Genomic DNA, 21740 nt, shown 5'->3' on the forward strand with positions numbered 1-21740 from the left:
GTTTTGCTCTCGTACTTCTCCGTCTCCTGGAGAGTGTTGCAAAGCAATTGCCCGGCAGAACAACAGAGGGCGTAGCGCTGTTCTGTGGTATCCTGTCATGTATCGGTCCAAGATCGTGTGTTTATATTATGTTTTTTGTGTATTCAAGAGACTTTTAACACGGACAAATTTGTCTCTCATTCTCCCACCTCTTCATGCGCTCCCCACCTCTAAATCCACGTTTCCTGTCATTTCCGTCCACAAATAAAACGCTTGCTGTGCATCTTTTCACTCCCCCAGTCACGGCAGGATGAAACGTTCATATTTTTAGAGTTTTTTCGCGAGGTATTCTTCAAGCTTCTCCGTGTCTGCCGCTAGTTATCCTCGGCTCTCTTTGCATTGGCGGCGCTGTAGACAACAGCGGCATCCTGACCAATCATGAGCTTGCGTAATCCGTCTCGTTCGACGGATGTTTAAAAAAGTGGGCTCGACTCCGTACGTACTTGCGTGCCTGCCGGAGCCCTACGCAACGACGGATAGTGGCGTTGCGTGTCTCCGCACTGACGCAGACGGAGAAGCATAAATCAGGCTTTACTCTTGTTTCACTCTGTTGCATCATCCCACCCACCAGGCATATAGAGTGCCCTGATTGGCCCACAAAGCGGATAAAGCTCTGTGATTTGTTCACTAAGCAGATAGAGCACTATGATTGGCCCACCATTATGGACCAATCACAGCTCTTTATGTGTTTGAAACCCCTCTAGAGAGCTGTGATTGGCTAGCCAGAGTCCTGGTAGGAGCTGCTGAGGTTCCAATGGAGCATGCCTAGACCAAACTTTGCAAAGCAAGAATTTGGTCTAGTTCACTAGGCTAACTTTGATCGACAATGTATTCACTAATGAGATATCTAGACAAATTACAGCGGGATTACTAGTTAATGATATAAGTGACCATCTACCGGTATTTAGTGTTTTTCATCAAATAGTACATTATGCTCAAAATCCTGAAACGATTACACAGAAATTGGTTCGACATAGAACACCCGAAGCCCTGGCTGCATACAAGGCAGATCTTTCTGCTCAGACGTGGGATGATGTTTTTTGTACTGAGGACCCCAACCTAGCATATGATGCCTTCTTATCCAAAGTAACCAAACTCTATGATAAACTCTGCCCATTGAAGCTATATATTACTGAAAATAAAATTAAAATAAAAAAGCCCTGGATAACATATGGCATAGTTAAGGCTTGTAAGAAGAAAAATCATCTTTACAGAATATGTTTAAAACAAAGAACTAAAAGTGCTGACGAAAGATAAGACATATAAAAATAAATTAATAAATATAATACGCATGAATAAAAAAAGATTATCATAAATTATTAGAACAACACCAGAATAATACACGAGGAATGTGGAAAATATTAAACGGTATAATTAGGAATGGAAAAAAATGAAATAGCACTCCCAAGCTATTTCATCAAAGAAGATCATGAAATAACTGATATCAAGGAAATTGCCAATGCTTTCAATCGTTATTTTGTTGAGGTTGGACCATTATTAGCTGGTGCTATCAAAGCACCTATAAGTAAAAATGAAAAAAATATTACTGAGTCCATATCTAATTGTAACCCCAGTTCGCTATTTTTAAGGGGTGTAGAAGACACTAAAATAATAAATATTGTCAATAAATTTGAAAACAAAAGTTCAACTGATTGCAGTAATTTAGATATGAGGTTAGTAAAGGAAATTATCAATCACATTGTCACACCCCTTACATATATCTGCAATCTGTCATTCTGTACTGGTTTTTCCAAGTAAAATGAAAACAGAAAAAGTAATCCCTATTTATAAAAATGCAAGTAAACACTTATTCATAAATTATAGACCGATTTCGCTTCTCTCACAATTTTCTAAAATTTTAGAAAAATTGTTTGTCACTAGACTTGATGATTTTGTTAAAAAGTTCAATTTGTTGAATGAGCAACAGTTTGGTTTTCGATCAAACAGATCCACTCTGGTGGCAGTAATGGCCTTAACTGAAGATATCACAACTGCAGTGGAAGAAAATAAATATACCTTGGGTGTCTCCATTACGGTGGCCCTGAAGTGCAAACCACAAAAACAAATCACTAAAACGCAACAACAAATTGAAAAGCGCAAAAACAAAAAAGAAACCGGAAGAGGTAGGTACCAATGCTGCAACAACAGGCATCACTGATTGGATGATGGATCCGTTAGCCTTTTGAACCGGAAGTTGTTCTGCGTAACGCATTTTTACAAACATGAACATTACCAGTGATCCACACGTTGCGAATCCACAGGAAGGATGCTTGTAAGAGTGCATTTTGAGATCGATGACATCACAGCGCAGCGACGAGTACTGTCTGAGTACCAAGAATACTCATTCTCGCGTCCTCAATCGCGTCCTCGCTCCGGCTGTGGATTTTCAACAGGAAGAGAAAATGGGGAGAGCTACGAAGTTCTAAACGTAAGTTTGTTAAAAACTAGCCGTAGAAACCTAAAAAGCTTAAAGCGGTGCAGTTTATAGACATTTTTCGTTTGTATATTTGTTTTTAAAATACATTTTAGGCAGAAATCAGCCAGAACGCGTTTGTTTCGCGGGTCCCAGTTATTCCCGTGTGTGTGTGTGTGTGTGTGTGTGTGTGTGTGTGTGTGTGTGTGTGTGTGTGTGTGTGTGGCAAATTAAACTGTCATTTGTTTTAAGGACAACGGAGCAAAGAAGCGTTTTTATTAAGCTTAGAGGTGAAGAGTGAAGCTGTTTACACACAACCACAGAAGTTCTTCTGTGAAAAGTAGTTTTACATTCAGGGATTTACACAGCTGACACGTTTTAATGAAGTAAAAAGTGTTTGTGTGAAGAATATAATTTTTATCTTCTCATGTGGATAAATGTAAAAATGTGTTTATTGCCTTTTTGTCACCTGTGGTCTCTGATTTTCTCTGTAGGACTGCAGGTGTCCAGGGTCAGGAGAGGCTTTACCTGTTGGTCATCCTGGGAGAGAGGCCTTCTACTGTCATCATGTTGATGTTATTTAGCTGTTTGATATTTGAACACATTTATTAAAACAAATACTAACTGATAACTCTTTCTGGTCATTGATTTTATCACCAGTTTTATTAGATGTTTTTGAACATGTTACATGAACAGAAAATGAAAAGATGGTAACGAGACAAAATTATTTATAATAGGTTACACTAGGGCTGGGCTTGAATAATTTCCCATGCTAACTATTTTGCTCCAACAAATCCTATCTTTATCCTTTTAAAAATTTCAAAATTTTACAAAATTATTGACCTGCATACACTGGCTGTAGTATAGACCCTTTTACTACCTACGTCATCAAAAGTTGCGCTCGCAGCCTGGCAACGAGAGTGAAGGCTTCCTCATTCACACTCAACACTAAAACAGCGTTTTAAACCCTTTGTTTTGAAGTTCTGAGCACATAAAAATGTCGGGTTGTTGCGTGTATGGATGCCAGAATCGCTTCTCTTCAAGCAGTGGACTGAAACGTTACAGAATTCCGAAGGGAGCACATCCATTTCAACAAAATCGGAGTCGTCTGTGGCTGCAGGCCATCAAAAGGGTTGATGAAAACTGGACTGAAAACACGATCCGAAATGCTCGACTTTGTAGCGCCCATTTTATATTCAGGTAGGGTAATTATGTACTAAGATTACACCAGAAAGCTGGTTAACGTGTTTTCTATTAAATAAAGTAAGTTGCGTTTGCTGGTTTGCTTTTAGGCTGTCTATTTACAGGCGAGGTGTCATTGGTCTCCTCGAGTCCTGATTTTGTGCCTTCTGTGTTTACGTACACAAAGCGAAGTCCAAACCCCCATGCAAAGATGGACAGGTAGTGTTTACACCTTCCCATCACAGATGTATTTGTATGCCCGTAGCTTCTCACGTGTGTACTTACTGGGCCTCTCCACTAAAAACGTATATATATCGGGCCACTGGTTATCTGGCCACGCACCTACATCTTCCACCCATTCCGTAATGCCACAGGGATCCGGGAGTCTGTTGCCATTCGTTAAAGTGAGTTTAATAATATAACATTCAAGATTTGCCGGTGATAACCCTGCAGCGTAGCTTGATAAAGCCTGAAACAACACCATTCTCTGTTGCCAAGCTGCGCGCGCATTCTCGCTGACGTCATATTGTTTACAAACAGTAAAAGGGTCTATATCAGGCATATCAGGCTCAACTTCCACCTTATCTCCAAAGGATGTTTGAACAAAGGGAAGGAGGATATAGTCTAAGAGGAATTGGGATTTAAAAAAAAAGAATATTAGAACCAATAAAAAACAAAGATGTATTTCAGTAAGAGGAGTGAGTTTATGGAATAGCCTCGAGGATATATTAAAAAAATCATGCTCGTTGAAAATATTCAAAGAGTTTAAAAAATAACGCCTTACGCAATGACCAAGTGCACCAAAATTAGTTTTGTCACACGTTTATACCTCTTGACTGATTTTGTTGAAATTAGGATGATGCATGTAATAACTGTATTGTTTATATGTTTATTTACTTTTGATATTTATGACAATGTTGATTTTTTGTAATGAATTAATGGGTAGGCTTAAATAACTTTAACTTCAGCCTATACCTTTTTGTTCATAAATTATATCTAAAGCAACTGTTTAATTTACAAGAGGAATTTGTACCTGTGATAATTAATATTATGTTCTTTATTAGATAATTATTTTTATTTTCATGTGTTTTATATGTATTTGTTATGATGGAAAAATAAATACAATACAATACTTCAGTGTTGCACAAACACAAGAAAACATCAACATCGGCTCCTGAAACCAGAAATCGGCTCCATCTCTTCTTTCTGTCAGCGTTCTACCAGTTACCTCATTCCTTCAGTCATGACCACTTTACCAGTTAAACCACTTCCTGCTTTTCTCTCTGCTTGCTTCCATTTGTTTTCACAGGGATGGTTGTTTTTCTGCTCAGTGACTGCTGGACTCTAATAAACCACTGAGAGTGTTTCTAATAGACACAGAGGTCTACAGCGGTGATTCACTACGACATTTATCTGCAGTTCCAGTATAAATCACTAGGGTTATGGCGGCAGAGGAGTTAGGTGTCTGTCCCTTAATCAGAAGGCTGATCAGCAGCTGTTAGCGAGGAGGCTAACGTGTCTCCACAGGAAAGCTAACATGTTTTTATGTTTTATTTTAACCGGACAGTGATAACAGACACTTGTAATGTGTGCAAACTGGGCATTCAGAATGCTGGAAGAGACAGCTGCATGATGAGCAGCCTTCACAACAAACTAGTTTCTCCTCAGTGGCGTGCGGTCAGGCTCATGACTGGGGAGGCACCTGCACGTCTCATATGTACAAATGTATTAGCCCAGACGAGAGCTAGCATTTTTATTTAGACATTAATTAGAACCTTTGATTGTAACGCTTAAAATGGTCGATTCTCTTCTCTTCAATATCATGGAAAACAAAAAAAATATTTAATAAAAGTAAATTTTGATTATTTCTTTTTGGGAAGAGGGCAGATTTATTTTTCAGGAAGCATAAATTCTGCGATTTTGACCATAAACATGATGACATCATACAGAAAACTAATGTATAGACCAGTCAGTGGACACTTTTACTTGATATTAGTCATTATTAGTATTTTACCTGTCATGACGACAGAGGAGGCGGTGCCTCCCCCGTCTTTTTTCCAACCTTTATTTTACCAGGTAAAATGTTTAAAACATGTTCTTATTTTCAAACATGACCTGGCCAAGAGGTCTTAGAAGGAAGTGCAAAAAAAGTATATTAATAATAATACTACTAATAATAATAATGTTCTTTGGGTGAGAGTGTTTATGTCTGCTTTGAGGAACAATAAGTGAGCAAAGGGTTGTTTTGGGACTCCAGATGGTGTTGCCATGAAAGGTGCATGAAAGGTTATGTTGTGTCAATTAGATGGTGAAAAATAGACCTTTTTGTACATTACACTGTTCTTTACTGCCTGTTTTATTTTATATACTTCTATTATTTTCACTGCAGTTCCTATAAAAAGTGAAGATGAAGAGAAGCCTCTGTTCTCACAACTTCATCAGCAGCAAATAGAAGACAGAGATGTTCCAACCTGCTGCTCAGCTGACCAGATTAAAGCAGAAACTGGTGGAGGAGAAGAAACTAGCAGGAACCCAGATCTGAACCCTCATGAACAAACATCTGATTCTTCAGAGACTGAAGTTAGTGATGATGATGATGATGGTGATGGTGATGATGTGAATCTAGACTCTGAACTGCCAAACTCAGGGTCTGAAATTGGAGACAAAAACAATGACTGGAATGAGAGCAGGTCTTTTCAGTCAGAAGTTAAGACAGTCAACAAATCCTTTAGCTGCCCTGAGTGTGGTAAATTATTTCCCCATAAGCGGTCTCTCCAGAAACATGTGCGAGTGACAAGTCATTCAGCAATATGCTCTTCAGGTTTTTTGATTAATAATAAAAGTGTTAGAGTGAAGCAACATCTAGACTCAGATAGGAAAGTTCAGAAAGATCTAAAATCATTTAGATGTGACGACTGTGGAAAAATATTTAGTGTAAAATCCCAATTAAACAAACACATGAGAGTGCACACAGGACAGAAACCTTTTGCCTGTGAGATCTGTGGAAAAAGCTTTAGATGGAAGGGAAATTTAAGAGGACACATGAAAGTCCACACAGGACAGAAACCTTTTGCCTGTGAGTTCTGTGGAAAAATCTTTAGATTGAAGAGAGATTTAAACAAACACATAAGAGTCCACACAGGACAGAAACCTTTTGTCTGTGAGCTCTGTGGAAAAAGATTTAGCCGTAAGTCAACTTTAAATGATCACATGAGCGTCCACACAGGAGAGAAGCCTTTTGCATGTGAGCTCTGTGCACAAAGATTTTGCCTGAAGTCAAGATTGAACATTCACTTGAAACGCCACACAGGACAGAAGCCTTTCGTCTGTGAGCTCTGTGGAAAAAGCTTTGGATTGAAGGGAGATTTAAACAAACACAAAAGAGCCCACACAGGACAGAAACCTTTTGTCTGTGAGCTCTGTGGGAAAAGATTTAGCTTTAAGTCAACTTTAAACAGTCACATGACAGTCCACACAGGACAGAAGCCTTTTGCTTGTGAGCTCTGTGCACAAAGTTTTTGCCTGAAGTCAAGATTGAACATTCACTTGAAACGCCACACAGGACAGAAACCTTTTGTCTGCGAGCTCTGTGGAAAAAGATTTAGCCGTAAGTCAACTTTAAATGATCACATGAGCATCCACACAGGAGAGAAGCCATTTGCTTGTGAGCTCTGTGCACAAAGATTTTGCCTGAAGTCAAGATTGAACATTCACTTGAAACGCCACACAGGAGAGAAGCCTTTTGTCTGTGAGCTCTGTGGAAAAAGCTTTAGATTGAAGGGAGATTTAAACAAACACTTAAGAGTCCACACAGAACAAAAGCCTTTTGTCTGTGAGCTTTGTGAGAAAAGATTTAGCCGTAAGTCAACTTTAGACAGACACCTGAGAGTCCACACAGGAGAGAAGCCATTTCCATGTGAGCTCTGTGGTCAAAGATTTAGCCTGAAGTCAACTTTAAACAGTCACATGAGAGTCCACACAGGACAGAAGCCTTTTCCCTGTGAGCTCTGTGGAAAAAGATTTAGCCAACTGACAAGTTTAAATAATCACATTAGAGTCCACACAGGACAGAAGCCTTTTCCCTGTGAGCTCTGTGACCAAATGTTTTCCCAAAAGACAAGTTTAACCAGACACATGGGAGACCACACAAGGTCACAAGGAACAAATGTAATAACACAAGTCTAAAAATGATTGTAGTTTGTACATCCTATTTCCATGTGTTGCACCCCAAGTTGTCCTAGATCAGAGTTTCTTCCAGCCCATGAGCCACCTCTCCCTGTCCTGCAAGCCACATTTTGTGGCCACTAAGCTGTAATTATTTCACTAAATCTCTGTTTCCATTGTGATGCAGCACAGTATCGTTACACAATGATGAGCAGCTAGATCAGAGTTTTGGAGCGTTGCAGTAGAGAGTAGCATGGCGTGTCTACTCTGCTTTTAAATAGTTTGTGTAGTGTACAAATAATTGTCTTTTACCAGTGGTTTGCACTTTGTGAGTTGCAAAAATATAACTACAGATCTCTTCAGGTGTTCATCCAGTGTTCCAGGATTGGGCCCTGCTAGTGTGATCAGATGACAGTCCAACATTTCCATTACTTTTCACACATTCTGCAAATTTAGACAGTTTCCTGTTGTTTACAGACGTGGGTCTTGTGTTTGAGCCTAGCATTTAGAAACTATGATTGTGAAGCAAAAGAAGTGAGGGCTGTCAGTCAAACAAAAGTGAAGAACACTGTCTGTCTTTCTGATGAAATCAGGATTAATTCCTTCTAAAAAATGGTGTTAGGAGTAGGCTTGGGCAGGATTACCGAATTACCGTATACGGCCAGTGTTAAAAAATAGCAACAGTGTTAGTTCCAATACTTTCATGAAAAAAATGATGCACGTAGGAGACGAGGATTAAAATAATAAAAAATTAAAAATAACCTAATGTATAAAACGGATGCATGGTTCAATTGTCAGTTTTACTCAAATAGTTCAAATTAGGGATGAGCGAGTACACCTGTATCTGTATCTGTTCAACCATCTAAATTATCTTTATCTTTACTCGGAGTGGGCGTGGCCTAAGATCGAAGTGGGTGTGGTTTACATCAATACATTATTTTAAGTCTGAAATTGATATGGATTGATCCGAAGTTGCTATGTGTAATGTTTATTTGAAAACTATTTACAGAGCAGCCTCAAGAGTTGAGATTAAATGTTTTTGATCACAATAGTAAATGAACTATTACAGAACAAGTTTTTCAATAAAATCAGAACATTAATATTCAAGTGCATGAATTAATACATAGACAGAGAGAGAGAGAGAGAGAGGGAGGACAAGATCTTTTCTATAATCACGAGGTGCTTCACAATAACAAAAAATGTCAAAATATAAAAAAGAATTTAGAAAATGATTCAAATATATTTAAAATGAGCAAAAATTAGACAATTGTGAGTAAAAAATGTAAAGAATGAGAGAGAGTGAAAAGGAAAGTGGGAAATCAGCAGATCCTGAGGAAGAGGAGAGAAAGAGGAAAAAAAAACGAGCCGAGCCTATTTCATATAGCTCCGCTCTATAAGCCATCACCCGGTTCTCCCCAGCGGTCAGCCCGGCGTATCTCTGACTCAGAAGCTCTAGTGTTGTGCACAGTTATCTCCGGTTGTAGCTAGGTTGCTACCTCCGTTAGCTTAGCTCCCACCTCCGCGTTAGCTTTGGGTTAGCTTCAGGTTAGCTTGTAGCTAGTTCGACCGGGTTTCGTCAGTTAATCCCAGCCTTACAGCCCCACCCTCTGCTCCACCTCTTTTCCCTTTTGTGGAATTGTCTGGGCTTGACGGAACCTGTGATACGGTCAAAATGGCGGTGGTGGCCACCTCCCATTTTGGCACAGAAACATGTTATTGGAGCCTATGGAAATGAATTGTCCAGTATATATGTCGATGGTCGCCACTAGCCCTAAAGTAACAGTGTGTCTGTGCCACAAGCTCATTGAAATGGGGTTTCAGCAGTCTGTCCTCAACATCCTATGTTGTTGCCAGAAAAGGTTACCATGCTGGTTTTTCAGGTGAAAAGTCTTTTTATAACCTGTGTTTTTATTAGTTAATATGTGTGTTATTATTTTAGTAATAGTGTTTGTTATTCCGTTTTTTAATGGTGTAGCGTCCAGAAATGGTCAGTTTTTCATGTACAGTTTGACCTCTTCAGTATCCGATCATGGGGAGACACAAGTCTACATCTAGTGCCTTTAATCTGCTGGATTCTGCTATTCTATCAGCTGAAGTCCAGGCCTCTGCAGGTTTGCACAGGATAACATACTGTCAACAAAACACAAGTAAAGGTAATATATTAAGCTTAAAACCAACATCCCTCTTACAACGGTAAAGGTCCAAACCAACAATTTGGTAGTTCCACTTGTTGCTTACGTCATCATTTTTAAATTAGTCCCAGTGATACTTGGCTGTAATTTGGCTGCTAATATAATTCTGACACTTCCTCTGCTTTAAGGCTACTTACAACAGCCTGGAGTCACTCAGTGTTTCCCTTACATAGGCGTAGCCGTGGCGGCCCGCCACGGCTGAAATCCCAGCACCACGCCTACAAGATCCCAAGTTTTATTGATGTTTTTTTCTTACACCGTTTCCCAAAGAAGCAGCGGGAACTACTCTTTTGTTGCTCATGATCACAGCCGGCAGGCAGCAAGGAGGAGGAGGCAGGGTAGGGTGGTTACCGCTAGGGATGAGCCGGGTACTCATTTCAGGCGCCTATCCGGTACAGATAAAGCATTTTTGACGAATACGAGCATGAAACGAGTAAAACTCGTAAATATCTGTAATCGTGCTGAAGGAAAATCCTCATTGGGTAACTGACTGTCTTCACGCTCTGTGATTGGCCAGTCACATAGAGCGCCCGCCCCTCCCTACACACAGAACCGCAGCCGGGAGCTCAGTTCGCGTCCGGCCCATCCACGCACACACACACAGACAGGAACGGATCTCTCTGTGCTTGCTTCACTGTTGCTCACGTTTCTTCAGTACTCCCTAGGTTTTCTTCAGCTCGCTTCTTTTTCGGTTTAATATTTAAAGTTACTTTTTTCGTAACGTACGTGGTGCATTTGACAAGACAGAGCTGAAAGCGGCTCGTGCATGCGTCGGTCACTGCTTCCACTCCGGTCTGTTTTTTTTTTTATTATTATTATTATTTTAACTCTCTCCCCCCCCCCTCTCTTTCTCTCTCTCTCTCTCTCTCTCTCTCTCTCTCACTCACTCTCACACACACACACACACACACACACACACCTCAATCAACATTGTTTTGTTTAACTGTGTGTGGGAAAAATGCCAACAACGTTAGGAAAAAATCAGTTTAATCAAAGCAGGCAAAGATTTTGGTTATCAAAGAAATGGCAGAACTAGAAAGATACAAGTGAATAATATGGATAAGAAATACTGATAAATTAAAGAAAATAAAAATTATGAAGAACTTGCAGGCTACCAGTAGGGCTACTGAATAGTAAAAAATTAGGAAATAAATTAGTTTACATGGACACAGAGGAAAAAATATATGACATTGATAATAAGATAGATGAAAGCTTTTTTGATTTAAACATAAATTGTGATTATTATGAAGATGAAAAATTGAACAGTGAGATAATCACAGGAGATAGGCTATCAATTATCCACATCAACAGTAGAAGTTTGTTTGGTAAATTACAAATAATACAAGATTATTTCAGTAAACTCGAAAATAAATTAAGTGTGATTGCAATAGTCTTCCCTGATGCAATGAAAATAGCAAAAGTGGTTCCACTGTTTAATAATGGTGATAAACATAATTTCACAAATTATAGGCCAGTGTCACTACTTCCACAGTTTTCCAAAATACTAGAAAAAGTCTTTGCATCACGGTTGGATAAATTTATTGAAAAAATATGATTTTACATAATGAACAGTATGGATTCAGGACCCAACATTCAACAACAATGGCAATAATGGATTTAACAGAGAAAATATCTGAAGCAATAGACAATAGAGAATACTTTATTAGTGTTTTTATTGACTTAAAGAAAGCTTTTGACGTTATCGATCATTCAAGGTTACTGCAAAAATTATATCAGTATGGAATACGAGGGGTTGCTCATCAATGGGTTAGAAGTTATTTAGATAACAGAAAGCAATATGTTCAGATAAATGGCATTACATCAGAGCTACGAAATATTGCTTATGGAGTGCCACAAGGGTCAGTCCTTGGACCAAAATTGTTCAACCTGTATATCAATGATTTGGTAAATGTGTCTGACAAACTAGGTTCTGTTTTGTTTGCAGATGATACAACATTGTTTTATTCAGGGTCTGATATAAATGAAGTAACTCATGTGATAAATATTGAACTGATAAAAGTTAAAAATTGGTTTGATATAAATAAATTAACACTTAATCTTAAAAAAACTAATTTCATTCTATTTAATGACAAAGAAAATATAGACGTAATATTAGAAATAGATAACATGGAAATTCAAAGGGTAAAATAAATCAAATTTTTGGGAGTAATGATTGATGAAGCTCTAAGCTGGAAATCACATATAGGCTATATAAAAGGTAAAGTGGCCAAAGCCATTGCAGTATTATATAGCGTAAAGTTTTTACTAAATAGTGAAGGATTGTTATTACTATACAATGCACTGATTCTGCCATACTTAAATTACTGTGTAGAAATCTGGGGAACTGCATATAGAACGTATACACAACCTTTGTTTGTTTAGCAGAAAAGAGCAATGAGAATTATAGACAACACTCATAGTACAGCTCCATCTAATCCATTATTTATAAAATATAAAGTAATTAAATTTCATGATTTGGTCAACTGGAGAATATTGCATATAATGTATAAAGCAAATAAAGGTACATTGCCAAAGAATATTCAGCATATATTTGAAAAGAGAGATAGCAGTTATTCGTTGAAGGGATTTGAAATCTTCAAAAAACCTAGATTTAGAACAAGAATGAAGGAAATGAGTATATCTGTGAATGGTGTGAAGTTGTGGAATTGCCTGGACAGAGAATGGAAAGAGTCAAGAACTCTAAAAGTGTTCAGTCTACACATTAAATCACGTGTGTTGAGTGGATATGACAACGGACAATTGATGTGGACATAATAATTAACAAATGTGAACAGTTACGGGACTGAAAGAACTGGTGAGGGACTGCACAAATATAAATTGATATTTAAGTTTAAAAAGGGGGCAGAAATAATAAGATTTTTCTTCTATCTGCTCCCTTTCATTCAAATATATATTGTTTTTTCATGAATATTGTTTAGTGTCTGTTGTGTTATTTTTTTATTGAATGAAATAAAGATAATAAAAAAAATAAATAAATAAAATAAAATGGTTCTAGTATTTCATATTTCCTAGTTCAGATGTATTAATTCATGCAATTAAATAATAATGTTCTGATTTTACTGAAAAACTTGTTCTGTAATAGTTCCTTTACTATTGTAATCAAAAATATTCAATCTCAATTCTGAGGCTGCTCTATAAATAGTTTTCAAATAAACAATACAAATGGCAACTTCTGATCAATCCATATCAATTTCAGATTTAAAATAATGTATTGATGTAAACCACACCCACTAATTTCCTAATAATAAGGTGCATTCATCTGTGTTTCTCCTTTGATCCACATTAGTGATATTTTCAGCACCAGAACCATGAAGCAAAGAAAGATTCCTGAGTTTGTTAGTAATTTTATTTATTAGGTGCATCTGACCTGTTCTATTTTTCTCTGAAAAGAGATCAAATCAGTGCTTCTATGGGTTGTCTCCCCTCTACACTAGAAAAATGTACTTTATTATAATGTTCACTGTAATGCATCTTGATGTTCTTAACAATAAAAATCAAAGATATTGGTCAATAATGCCAAATATGTAAATTTGTGTTGTTCAGTCATTTTTATTCTGGCTTAAAAATACTTCATTAAGTCTACTAAGCAGGGGTGTAGAACGTGTTTAATAGGGCCAGCCCAGTAATGACCTTGGACCAAAATAAAGGGGGCAGAAAGTCAAATAAAGGGGGGCAGAAGGAGATGTTTTTCCAGACGCCAAGACAAATGAAATGCCAAATCCCCCCTGCAACGTGTGTCACTGAGAGTTTAAAACAAAAATTATTCTTGTGCAAATATTGGTGTATTCACCTTTAATACTAGTTATTAAAATGCAGCAGTTGCTGGACTGGTGCAGTTCAAAGTGGAGTGCATCAAATAAAACAATATTAACATAAAGGTGAGATGTGTCATAATTTAATTTTCGGATCATTGGGACATCTCCATAGTCCACAGGAGCACCTTGGCTTAGGTTAAGGGAGAAGCTACGTCCATAACATCATTTAAGGACTCCAGGTATTGAGTTTTTCCTTTTCAGTTCCTGGAGAACTCTTATGTGTGAAATGTCTGTGAAGGTTCTCAGTCATCCAGGTCATTGTAGTCTAATGAGCTTTGAAAGAAAAGCGTCTGGACTTCTTTGAGTTGCTTGAAGACATGATGGTCTTTCATACAGAATGTCTCGTGTCTTCATCTGTCTAGGGCTGTTATGATGGTTTCATTTTTGAATCATTTGAACATTAAGTGTTCTCTGCAGACCTGTTGGTGTCCTCCATCATTCAGGTGTTATGAGTGTGTTCTGTTGTCCTTCTGGGTAAAGCAGCAGTTACAGGATGGTGGAGATTTCTTTTAATCATTGATTTTACCTATTTTTATTTTCTATCCTTTATTTTAATGAGATGTGTTTGTTTCACATAGATTACAGTTGACTTTGCTACTAAGTGTTGTTCTAGATCTTAGCAATGATGTTTATGCTTCATTATTTGTTTCTTCTTCTTGTAATAAAACTTAAACTTTGCTGGCTGAATCCAGAAGTGTTTTCTCTTTAAGTCTCTGATAAAATCCCACAACACCACACATGGCTCCATCCCACAAATCTCCAACTACAAGAAGCTATCCTATCAATGTGAGGCAACATTTCTGAAGAATGCTTTCAGCACCTTGTTGAATCAATGCCACGTAGATTTAAGGCAGTTCTAAAGGTAAAAGGGGCTCAAACACTGTATTAGTATGGTGTTCCTAATAGTCCTGTAGGTGAGTGTATATATACGTCTATTATACATAGAATATTACATTTAGTAAACTGTATTTTTGCCCATCAGACCTCATTGAGTGAAGAAAACAAGAGCGTCTGGTGGCCGCACCAAGCATTACATGAGACAATTTCTAAATCAGCACCTTCACAACACTTTTTGTTTTCTTCTCAGAGCTGCTTCAGAAATACAAACATCAAAGGTTTCTCCCACATTCTTTACAGAAATTATTTTTCTGAAAATACTTCTCAGTTTGTTTATAGGTCAAGAAATCAAGAGAAAAATAAAATTGGTCACAATGAGTTGATAGAACATCACAAACACAACATTTATTTACTCTTACGCTTGTCAGGGCTTTTGAAGAAACTGTTAAACAATAATAAAAATGTGTGTTTTATTAGTCCCATTCTGAACACACAGGTGTTTTATTCTGCTCCAGCAGGTGGCGCTAGTGTACCTTTACGCTGGTCACCGACCACCAGAAGAAGCAGAAACCGGAAGCTGCTAGCAGAGCTAGCTTGTTGTTGTTCTGGTGTGTGAGGAGAATATTTGAGGCTCTGCAGTAAAAATGTCTTCACTTCAGTCTCTGGGAGAGTTGATCAGCTAAAGCGACTAACTGCTGCTGCTGCAGAAATCTTCTCACCAGGCTGTGGAAACTTTCTTCTCCTCCTCAACAACTTGGTGGAGTTCTTTCCAGAACCGGAGAAGATATTCTGCGGTCTTCGTGACAATCGGAGCTCCAGAATCAGGTTGTGGGTGAGAAAAGCTTTTCTCTAGACTTCCTGCCCTCTGGATCTGCTGCTGTTCCTTTGGCCTCTCTGAGAAACGCGCTCGTTTTGCTGCTTTCATCAGATTGAAGAGGTTCCCTCTATCAGACTCGCTCATCTGAGTTGGTCATGATGCAGGATCGCTGCTCGCTCTCTGATCCATCCTGCTCACACTCTCCGACGGAAAAGCCCCGAATCCTAATCAGCTCTCCTGCTTTGTTTCTATTGCAGCTGTTAGCTAAACACGGCTAAAGAAAACCTGCTACCACTTCAGGATCTGGGACTGATTCATCGTGTGTTCTTCACCACCTGGACCTGGACAGCATGGACACAGGTACTGGTGCACACCAAACCATCAGCACTCCCACATCCATAATCAAGCATCTCTGTACAGATGGTCTCTGCAGACAGACTTCAGTGTAGGGCTGCAACAAACGATTATTTGGATAATCGATGAATCGGATGGGGTCTCGACACGATTAATCGATTAATCGGATTACATGGGGAAATTTTTAAAAACTGCTAGAGAAACGTTATTTCTCTCCTTCCTTCACTTTATTTAACACAACATTATTAGAAAACAGTTCAATAGCAGAAAAACAACATGCCATCACCTAAATTGTCTTATAAGGTGTATAGACAGAGACCCTAAGCTACATTTATCTGTGACCTAAAATGCTTGGTCCAAGTTAAACAGCTCAAGGGCAATTCTCATCTGTTTTGTTTGATCTCATCTGTAGACTTTTATTATAACTGGGGATGTCAAACAACTAATTTTTAAATGTAATTAAACATAGGCTGTGAATTAATCAAAATTGATTACTATTTCCAAAAATGACTGAAAAAATAAGTTGTCACACACTCCATGGAAACTTTCAGAGAATCCACAAATAGTGGCTTTCAAATGGTTTTGTTACTTTCTGCAAGTTTAGAAAAGAAGCAGATGAGACAGCATGTCTGATAATTTAGTTTTTCATCTGATAATATTAGAACATGTCAGTAATGTCTGAGGGTCTTTTATAAACACTGTATAACTAACACTACTGGAGAGGGTATGGATTACACAGAGGCTTCTGGGGAGCCCAGTTATGTGTGTGTGTGTGTGGGGGGGGGGGGGGGGGGGCATTTTGCCTTGGCCCCCAAAATGTCTTGAAACGGCCCTGGGTGTGCGACTGAGTGTTGAAGGTGACCTGAATAGTATCAAATTTATAAATACTACATGTGTGTAACTTATTGTTTTATAGGTAAAAACGTGTAGTGGAGATAAATCTACCTACATTTTACTTTTCAACACTTTGTTTTGTTTTCTTGTTTTTATTTAACTATTTCCTGTCCTGTCTGTCTCTCATCTTCCTGCATCTCCTCTCAACTCTCCAGAAAAACTGTTGCCTGGATTCTTACTTTTACACCTCATCAGTTACTTCTGTGCAGATCAAAGGGATCTCTTGACCACAAAGCGGAGAGCGCATTTCAGTGCTGCGTCAGTGAGGTGAAATCACCGCAGCACCACGCAGCACAGGTGATGAGCAGAGCAGAGCAGTAGCAGAGCGCTGCAGGCACAAATAAGACAGAAAATAGACAACATGTGCAGACGTGAACGATCATGTGCCAATTATAGTTTTTTGGTTGCGCCACTTTGAGAATGGACCGTTCGCTGGAAGCAGCTGCCTGGAGCGCTGCGCAACAATACGCTGTGCCGCTCTCTGCTCAAAAGAGTCCAAAAATGATATAATATAGAAAACTTTTTTCCGGCTCCCCTGGATGAGTAGGATATACAGCTCCCCCATAATTCGATCCCTGCTCCTGGATGAGAAGCCGGACATTTTCATCAATACAAGAACCCGCAGTCCGGACGCCCCGGACAGAGAGTGAAAAGTGGACACGTCCGGGGAAAACGGAACGTACGGTCACCATAGTCCTCATAAAGCGGGAAATTATAGATACTAGGGCTGCTCGATTATGGCAAAAATAATAATCACGATTATGGTGACTGAAATTGAGATCACGATTATTTAGGACGATTTTTCTATTTATGTTGATCTTATTTGTTTTTATTCAGTCATAAAATTGCTCAGGGTACAATCAGGACAAAAAGAAATAAGAAACAAGATGATCACTAAAATAACTCCTGATTCCCAGTATAAAAAGACCAATATACTTATAGCTCATAGTCTATGACCCAAGGGCTATAGACCTTGGTTTATCTCATTTAAGTCTAACCAGTACAGACCCAAATACTGACAGCGAGAATTATACAGTGGCATTTATAACAAATAAACGCAAATAAATTGATGTTCACAAAATGTTGCATAACATTTATTGAAGTCGTGTCAAGGTGCTGTAGGAGAGTGCACTAGCACCGTGTCCTCAGAGAGATTAGTTATTAGTTATCAGCGTGAGGAACTTATTTCTACCTTATTTATAAACTATTTATTTACAGGTCCATCAGTTAATGTAATAATTGTCCCAACCACAGCTGCACCCCCCACCCCGGTCTCACAGCAATCAGGGCAAGCTGCACGTATGTTTAGCACGCCGCACGCACACATTTAGCCGTTTTTAGCTGCTCAGGAGTCCGCAGGTGCGGTGTGTGTGTCACTCACTCTGGTTAATCCAACAAGGAGCCGGCTCCGAGAGCTGTTTCTTTAGCGACCGACACATCACTACATCATTCCCTTTCCTAATGTCCTGAAGAACGGTCCGGAGCTCAGGCGGAGTGTTTAGCTAACCTGCAGGAAACGTCGACGACAGTTATCCAGAAAGTAGCTAAGGGTTACCAGAGATGTTTCTGAGGTGTTCGCTGGGTACTTTTAAGATTTAAAAAGTCAAGAAGGGGATCTGAAAAGCTGTTAGAAATAGCGTCAAAGTCGCCAAGTTGGAGGAGTGCTTCATTTGCAACTCAGGGCAGCGCAAGTGGGAGGAGCAAATAATCGGCTTGTTTTGTTTTTTATAATCGTTCAAAACTCAGATCGTAATCATGATTAAAATTCGATTAATTGAGCAGCCCTAATAGATACAGTATTTTGCTCGTGCCCTGGGCCCTTTATAGTTCGTGGGCCCTGGGCAATTGCCCAGTTAATCCGGCCTTGGGCGGAACCGGTTCGCAGCAGCGCGAGTCCCCCCGCTCATCTAATAAGCGTCGCGCTCACGACTTTAGACTTTTTTTACGAGCTTAGGGCATGTCTAGCCAGTGTAATAATCCGGGACTTGGATGAATCACTTTTGAAAAGTTTTTAATTTACCCGGACACAGAGTTCTCTCCTTCCTCGCTGATGATCCCGACATGCTTGCGTTTAAGACGCTGCATCATCCCGTGCCATGCTAAGTCTGACCTAAACGTTGCAGGTAACGCATGTCTTCGCCTGATTTAACTGAAAATGCTCCCAAACTTAAAAAGCTTTTACTTTTTTGACTCTCGCTGCGTCTGCCATGTTCCTCTTCCAAACAACTGCCGGCTCTCCCTCGCGCTGATCTGTCTGCGGGCGGGAAGGGGGGGGGCGCTTTTGGAAGAGTTGTGCGACACAACAAATCGATGACGCAATTCGTTGCCAACGCTTTTAGTAATCGATTTTCATCGAATTTATCGATTCGTTGTTGCAGCCCTACTTCAGTGTTGCACAAACACAAGAAAACATCAACATCGGCTCCTGAAACCAGAAATCAGCTCCATCTCTTCTTTCTGTCACCGTTCTACCAGTTACCTCATTCCTTCAGTCAGGACCACTTTACCAGTTAAACCACTTCCTGTTTTTCTCTCTGCTTGCTTCCATTTGTTTTCACAGAGATGTTTTTTTCTGCTCAGTGACTACTGGACTCTAATAACCACTGAGAGCTTTTCTAATAGACACAGAGGTCTACAGCGGTGATTCACTACGACATTTATCTACAGTTCCAGTATAAATCACTAGGGTTATGGTGGCAGAGGAGTTAGGTGTCTGTCCCTTAATCAGAAGGTTGATCAGCAGCTGTTAGCGAGGAGGCTAACGTGTCTCCACAGGAAAGCTAACATGTTTTTATGTTTTATTTTAACCGGACAGTGATAACAGACACTTGTAATGTGTGCAAACTGGGCATTCAGAATGCTGGAAGAGACAGCTGCATGATGAGCGGCCTTCACAACAAACTAGTTTCTCCTCAGTGACGTGCGTTCAGGCTCATGACTGGGGAGGCACCTGCACGTCTCATATGTACAAATATATTAGCCCAGACGAGAGCTAGCATTTTTATTTAAACATTAATTAGAACCTTTGATTGTAAAGCTTAAAATGGTCGATTCTCTTCTGTTCAACAATATCATGAAAAACAACAAAATATTTAATAAAAGTTCAATTTTGATTATTTATGTCTTTTTGGGAAGAGGACAGATTTATTTTTCAGGAAACATAAATTCTGCGATTTTGACCATAAACATGATGACATCATACAGAAAACTAATGTATAGACCAGTCAGTGGACACTTTTACTTAATATTAATCATTATTAGTATTTTACTTGTCATGATGACAGATGAGGCAGTGCCTCCCCCCATCCTTGTTTTCCAACCTTTATTTTACCAGGTAAAATGTTTAAGAACATGTTCTTATTTACAAACATGACCTGGCCAAGAGGTCTTCGAAGGAAGTGCAGAAAAAAGTATATTAATAATAATAATAAGGTTCACTTTTTATTTAGTGTGAGGAATGCAGCAGCCAGGCTCCTGCATCAGACTTTGGGTGAGAGTGTTTATGTCTGCTGTGAGGAACAATAAGTGAGCAAAGGGTTGTTTTGGGACTCCAGATGGTGTTGCCATGAAAGGTGCATGAAAGGTTATGTTGTGTCAATTAGATGGTGAAAAATAGACCTTTTTGTACGTTACACTGTTCTTTACTGCCTGTTTTATTTTATATACTTCTATTATTTTCACTGCAGTTCCTATAAAAAGTGAAGATGAAGAGAAGCCTCTGTTCTCACAACTTCATCAGCAGCAAATAGAAGACAGAGATGTTCCAACCTGCTGCTCAGCTGACCAGATTAAAGCAGAAGCTGGTGGAGGAGCAGAAACTAGCAGGAACCCAGATCTGAACCCTCATGAACAAACATCTGATTCTTCAGAGACTGAAGTTAGTGGAGATGATGATGATGATGATGATGATGTGAATCTAGACTCTGAACTGCCAAACTCAGGGTCTGAAATTGGAGACAACAACAATGACTGGAATGAGAGCAGGTCTTTTCAGTCAGAAGTTAAGACAGTCAACAAATCCTTTAGCTGCCCTGAGTGTGGTAAATTATTTCCCCATAAGTGGTCTCTCCAGAAACATGTGAGAGTTACAAGTCATTCAGCAATATGCTCTTCAGGCTTTTTGATTAATAATAAAAGTGTTAGAGTGAAGCAACATCTAGACTCAGATAGGAAAGTTCAGAAAGATCTAAAATCATTTAGATGTGACGACTGTGGAAAAATATTTAGTGTAAAATCCCAATTAAACAAACACATAAGAGTCCACACAGGACAGAAACCTTTTGTCTGTGAGTTCTGTGGAAAAAGATTTAGCCGTAAGTCAACTTTAAATGATCACATGAGAGTCCACACAGGTGAGAAGCCATTTCCATGTGAGCTCTGTGGTCAAAGATTTAGCCTGAAGTCATCTTTAAACAGTCACACGAGAGGCCACACAGGACAGAAACCGTTTGTCTGTGAGCTTTGTGGAAAAAGATTTAGCCGTAAGGTAACTTTAAACAGACACATTAAAGTCCACACAGGACAGAAGCCTTTTCCCTGTGAGCTCTGTGGAAAAAGATTTAGATTGAAGGGAGATTTAAACAAACACATAAGAGTCCACACAGGACAGAAACCTTTTGTCTGTGAGCTCTGTGGAAAAAGATTTAGCCAAAAGTCAGCTTCAAATTATCACATGAGAGTCCACACAGGAGAGAAGCCATTTCCATGTGAGCTCTGTGGTCAAAGATTTAGCATGAAGTCACATTTAAACAGTCACACGAGAGTCCACACAGGACAGAAGCTTTTTGTCTGTGAGCTTTGTGGAAAAAGATTTAGCTGTAAGTCATCTTTAAACAGTCACATGACATTCCACACAGGACAGAAGCCTTATGTCTGTGGGTTCTGTGGCCAAATGTTTTCTCAAACGTCAAGTTTAACCAGACACATGAGAGTCCACACAGGACTTTTCCCTGTGAGCTCTGTGGAAAAAGCTTTAGAATGAAAGGAGATTTATATAAACACATTAGAGTCCA

At 39.1% G+C, this 21740-nt stretch overlaps 1 protein-coding gene across 1 annotated transcript in view; it reads left to right on the top strand.

Moving 5' to 3' along the window:
• Positions 1 to 21740, top strand: part of LOC107372775 (zinc finger protein 585A-like) — a 69869-nt gene that overhangs the window by 17809 nt on the left and 30320 nt on the right. Inside the window, exons 4-5 of the mRNA XM_070548750.1 lie at positions 15738 to 15840; positions 20415 to 21708. Of these exons, the coding sequence (XP_070404851.1) occupies positions 15831 to 15840; positions 20415 to 21708 (1304 nt within the window). The 5' untranslated portion in view covers positions 15738 to 15830. The remainder of the gene's footprint in view (positions 1 to 15737; positions 15841 to 20414; positions 21709 to 21740) is intronic.

Source organism: Nothobranchius furzeri, chromosome 2, assembly GCF_043380555.1.
Source record: "Nothobranchius furzeri strain GRZ-AD chromosome 2, NfurGRZ-RIMD1, whole genome shotgun sequence".
Classification (NCBI taxonomy): Eukaryota; Metazoa; Chordata; class Actinopteri; order Cyprinodontiformes; family Nothobranchiidae; genus Nothobranchius; species Nothobranchius furzeri.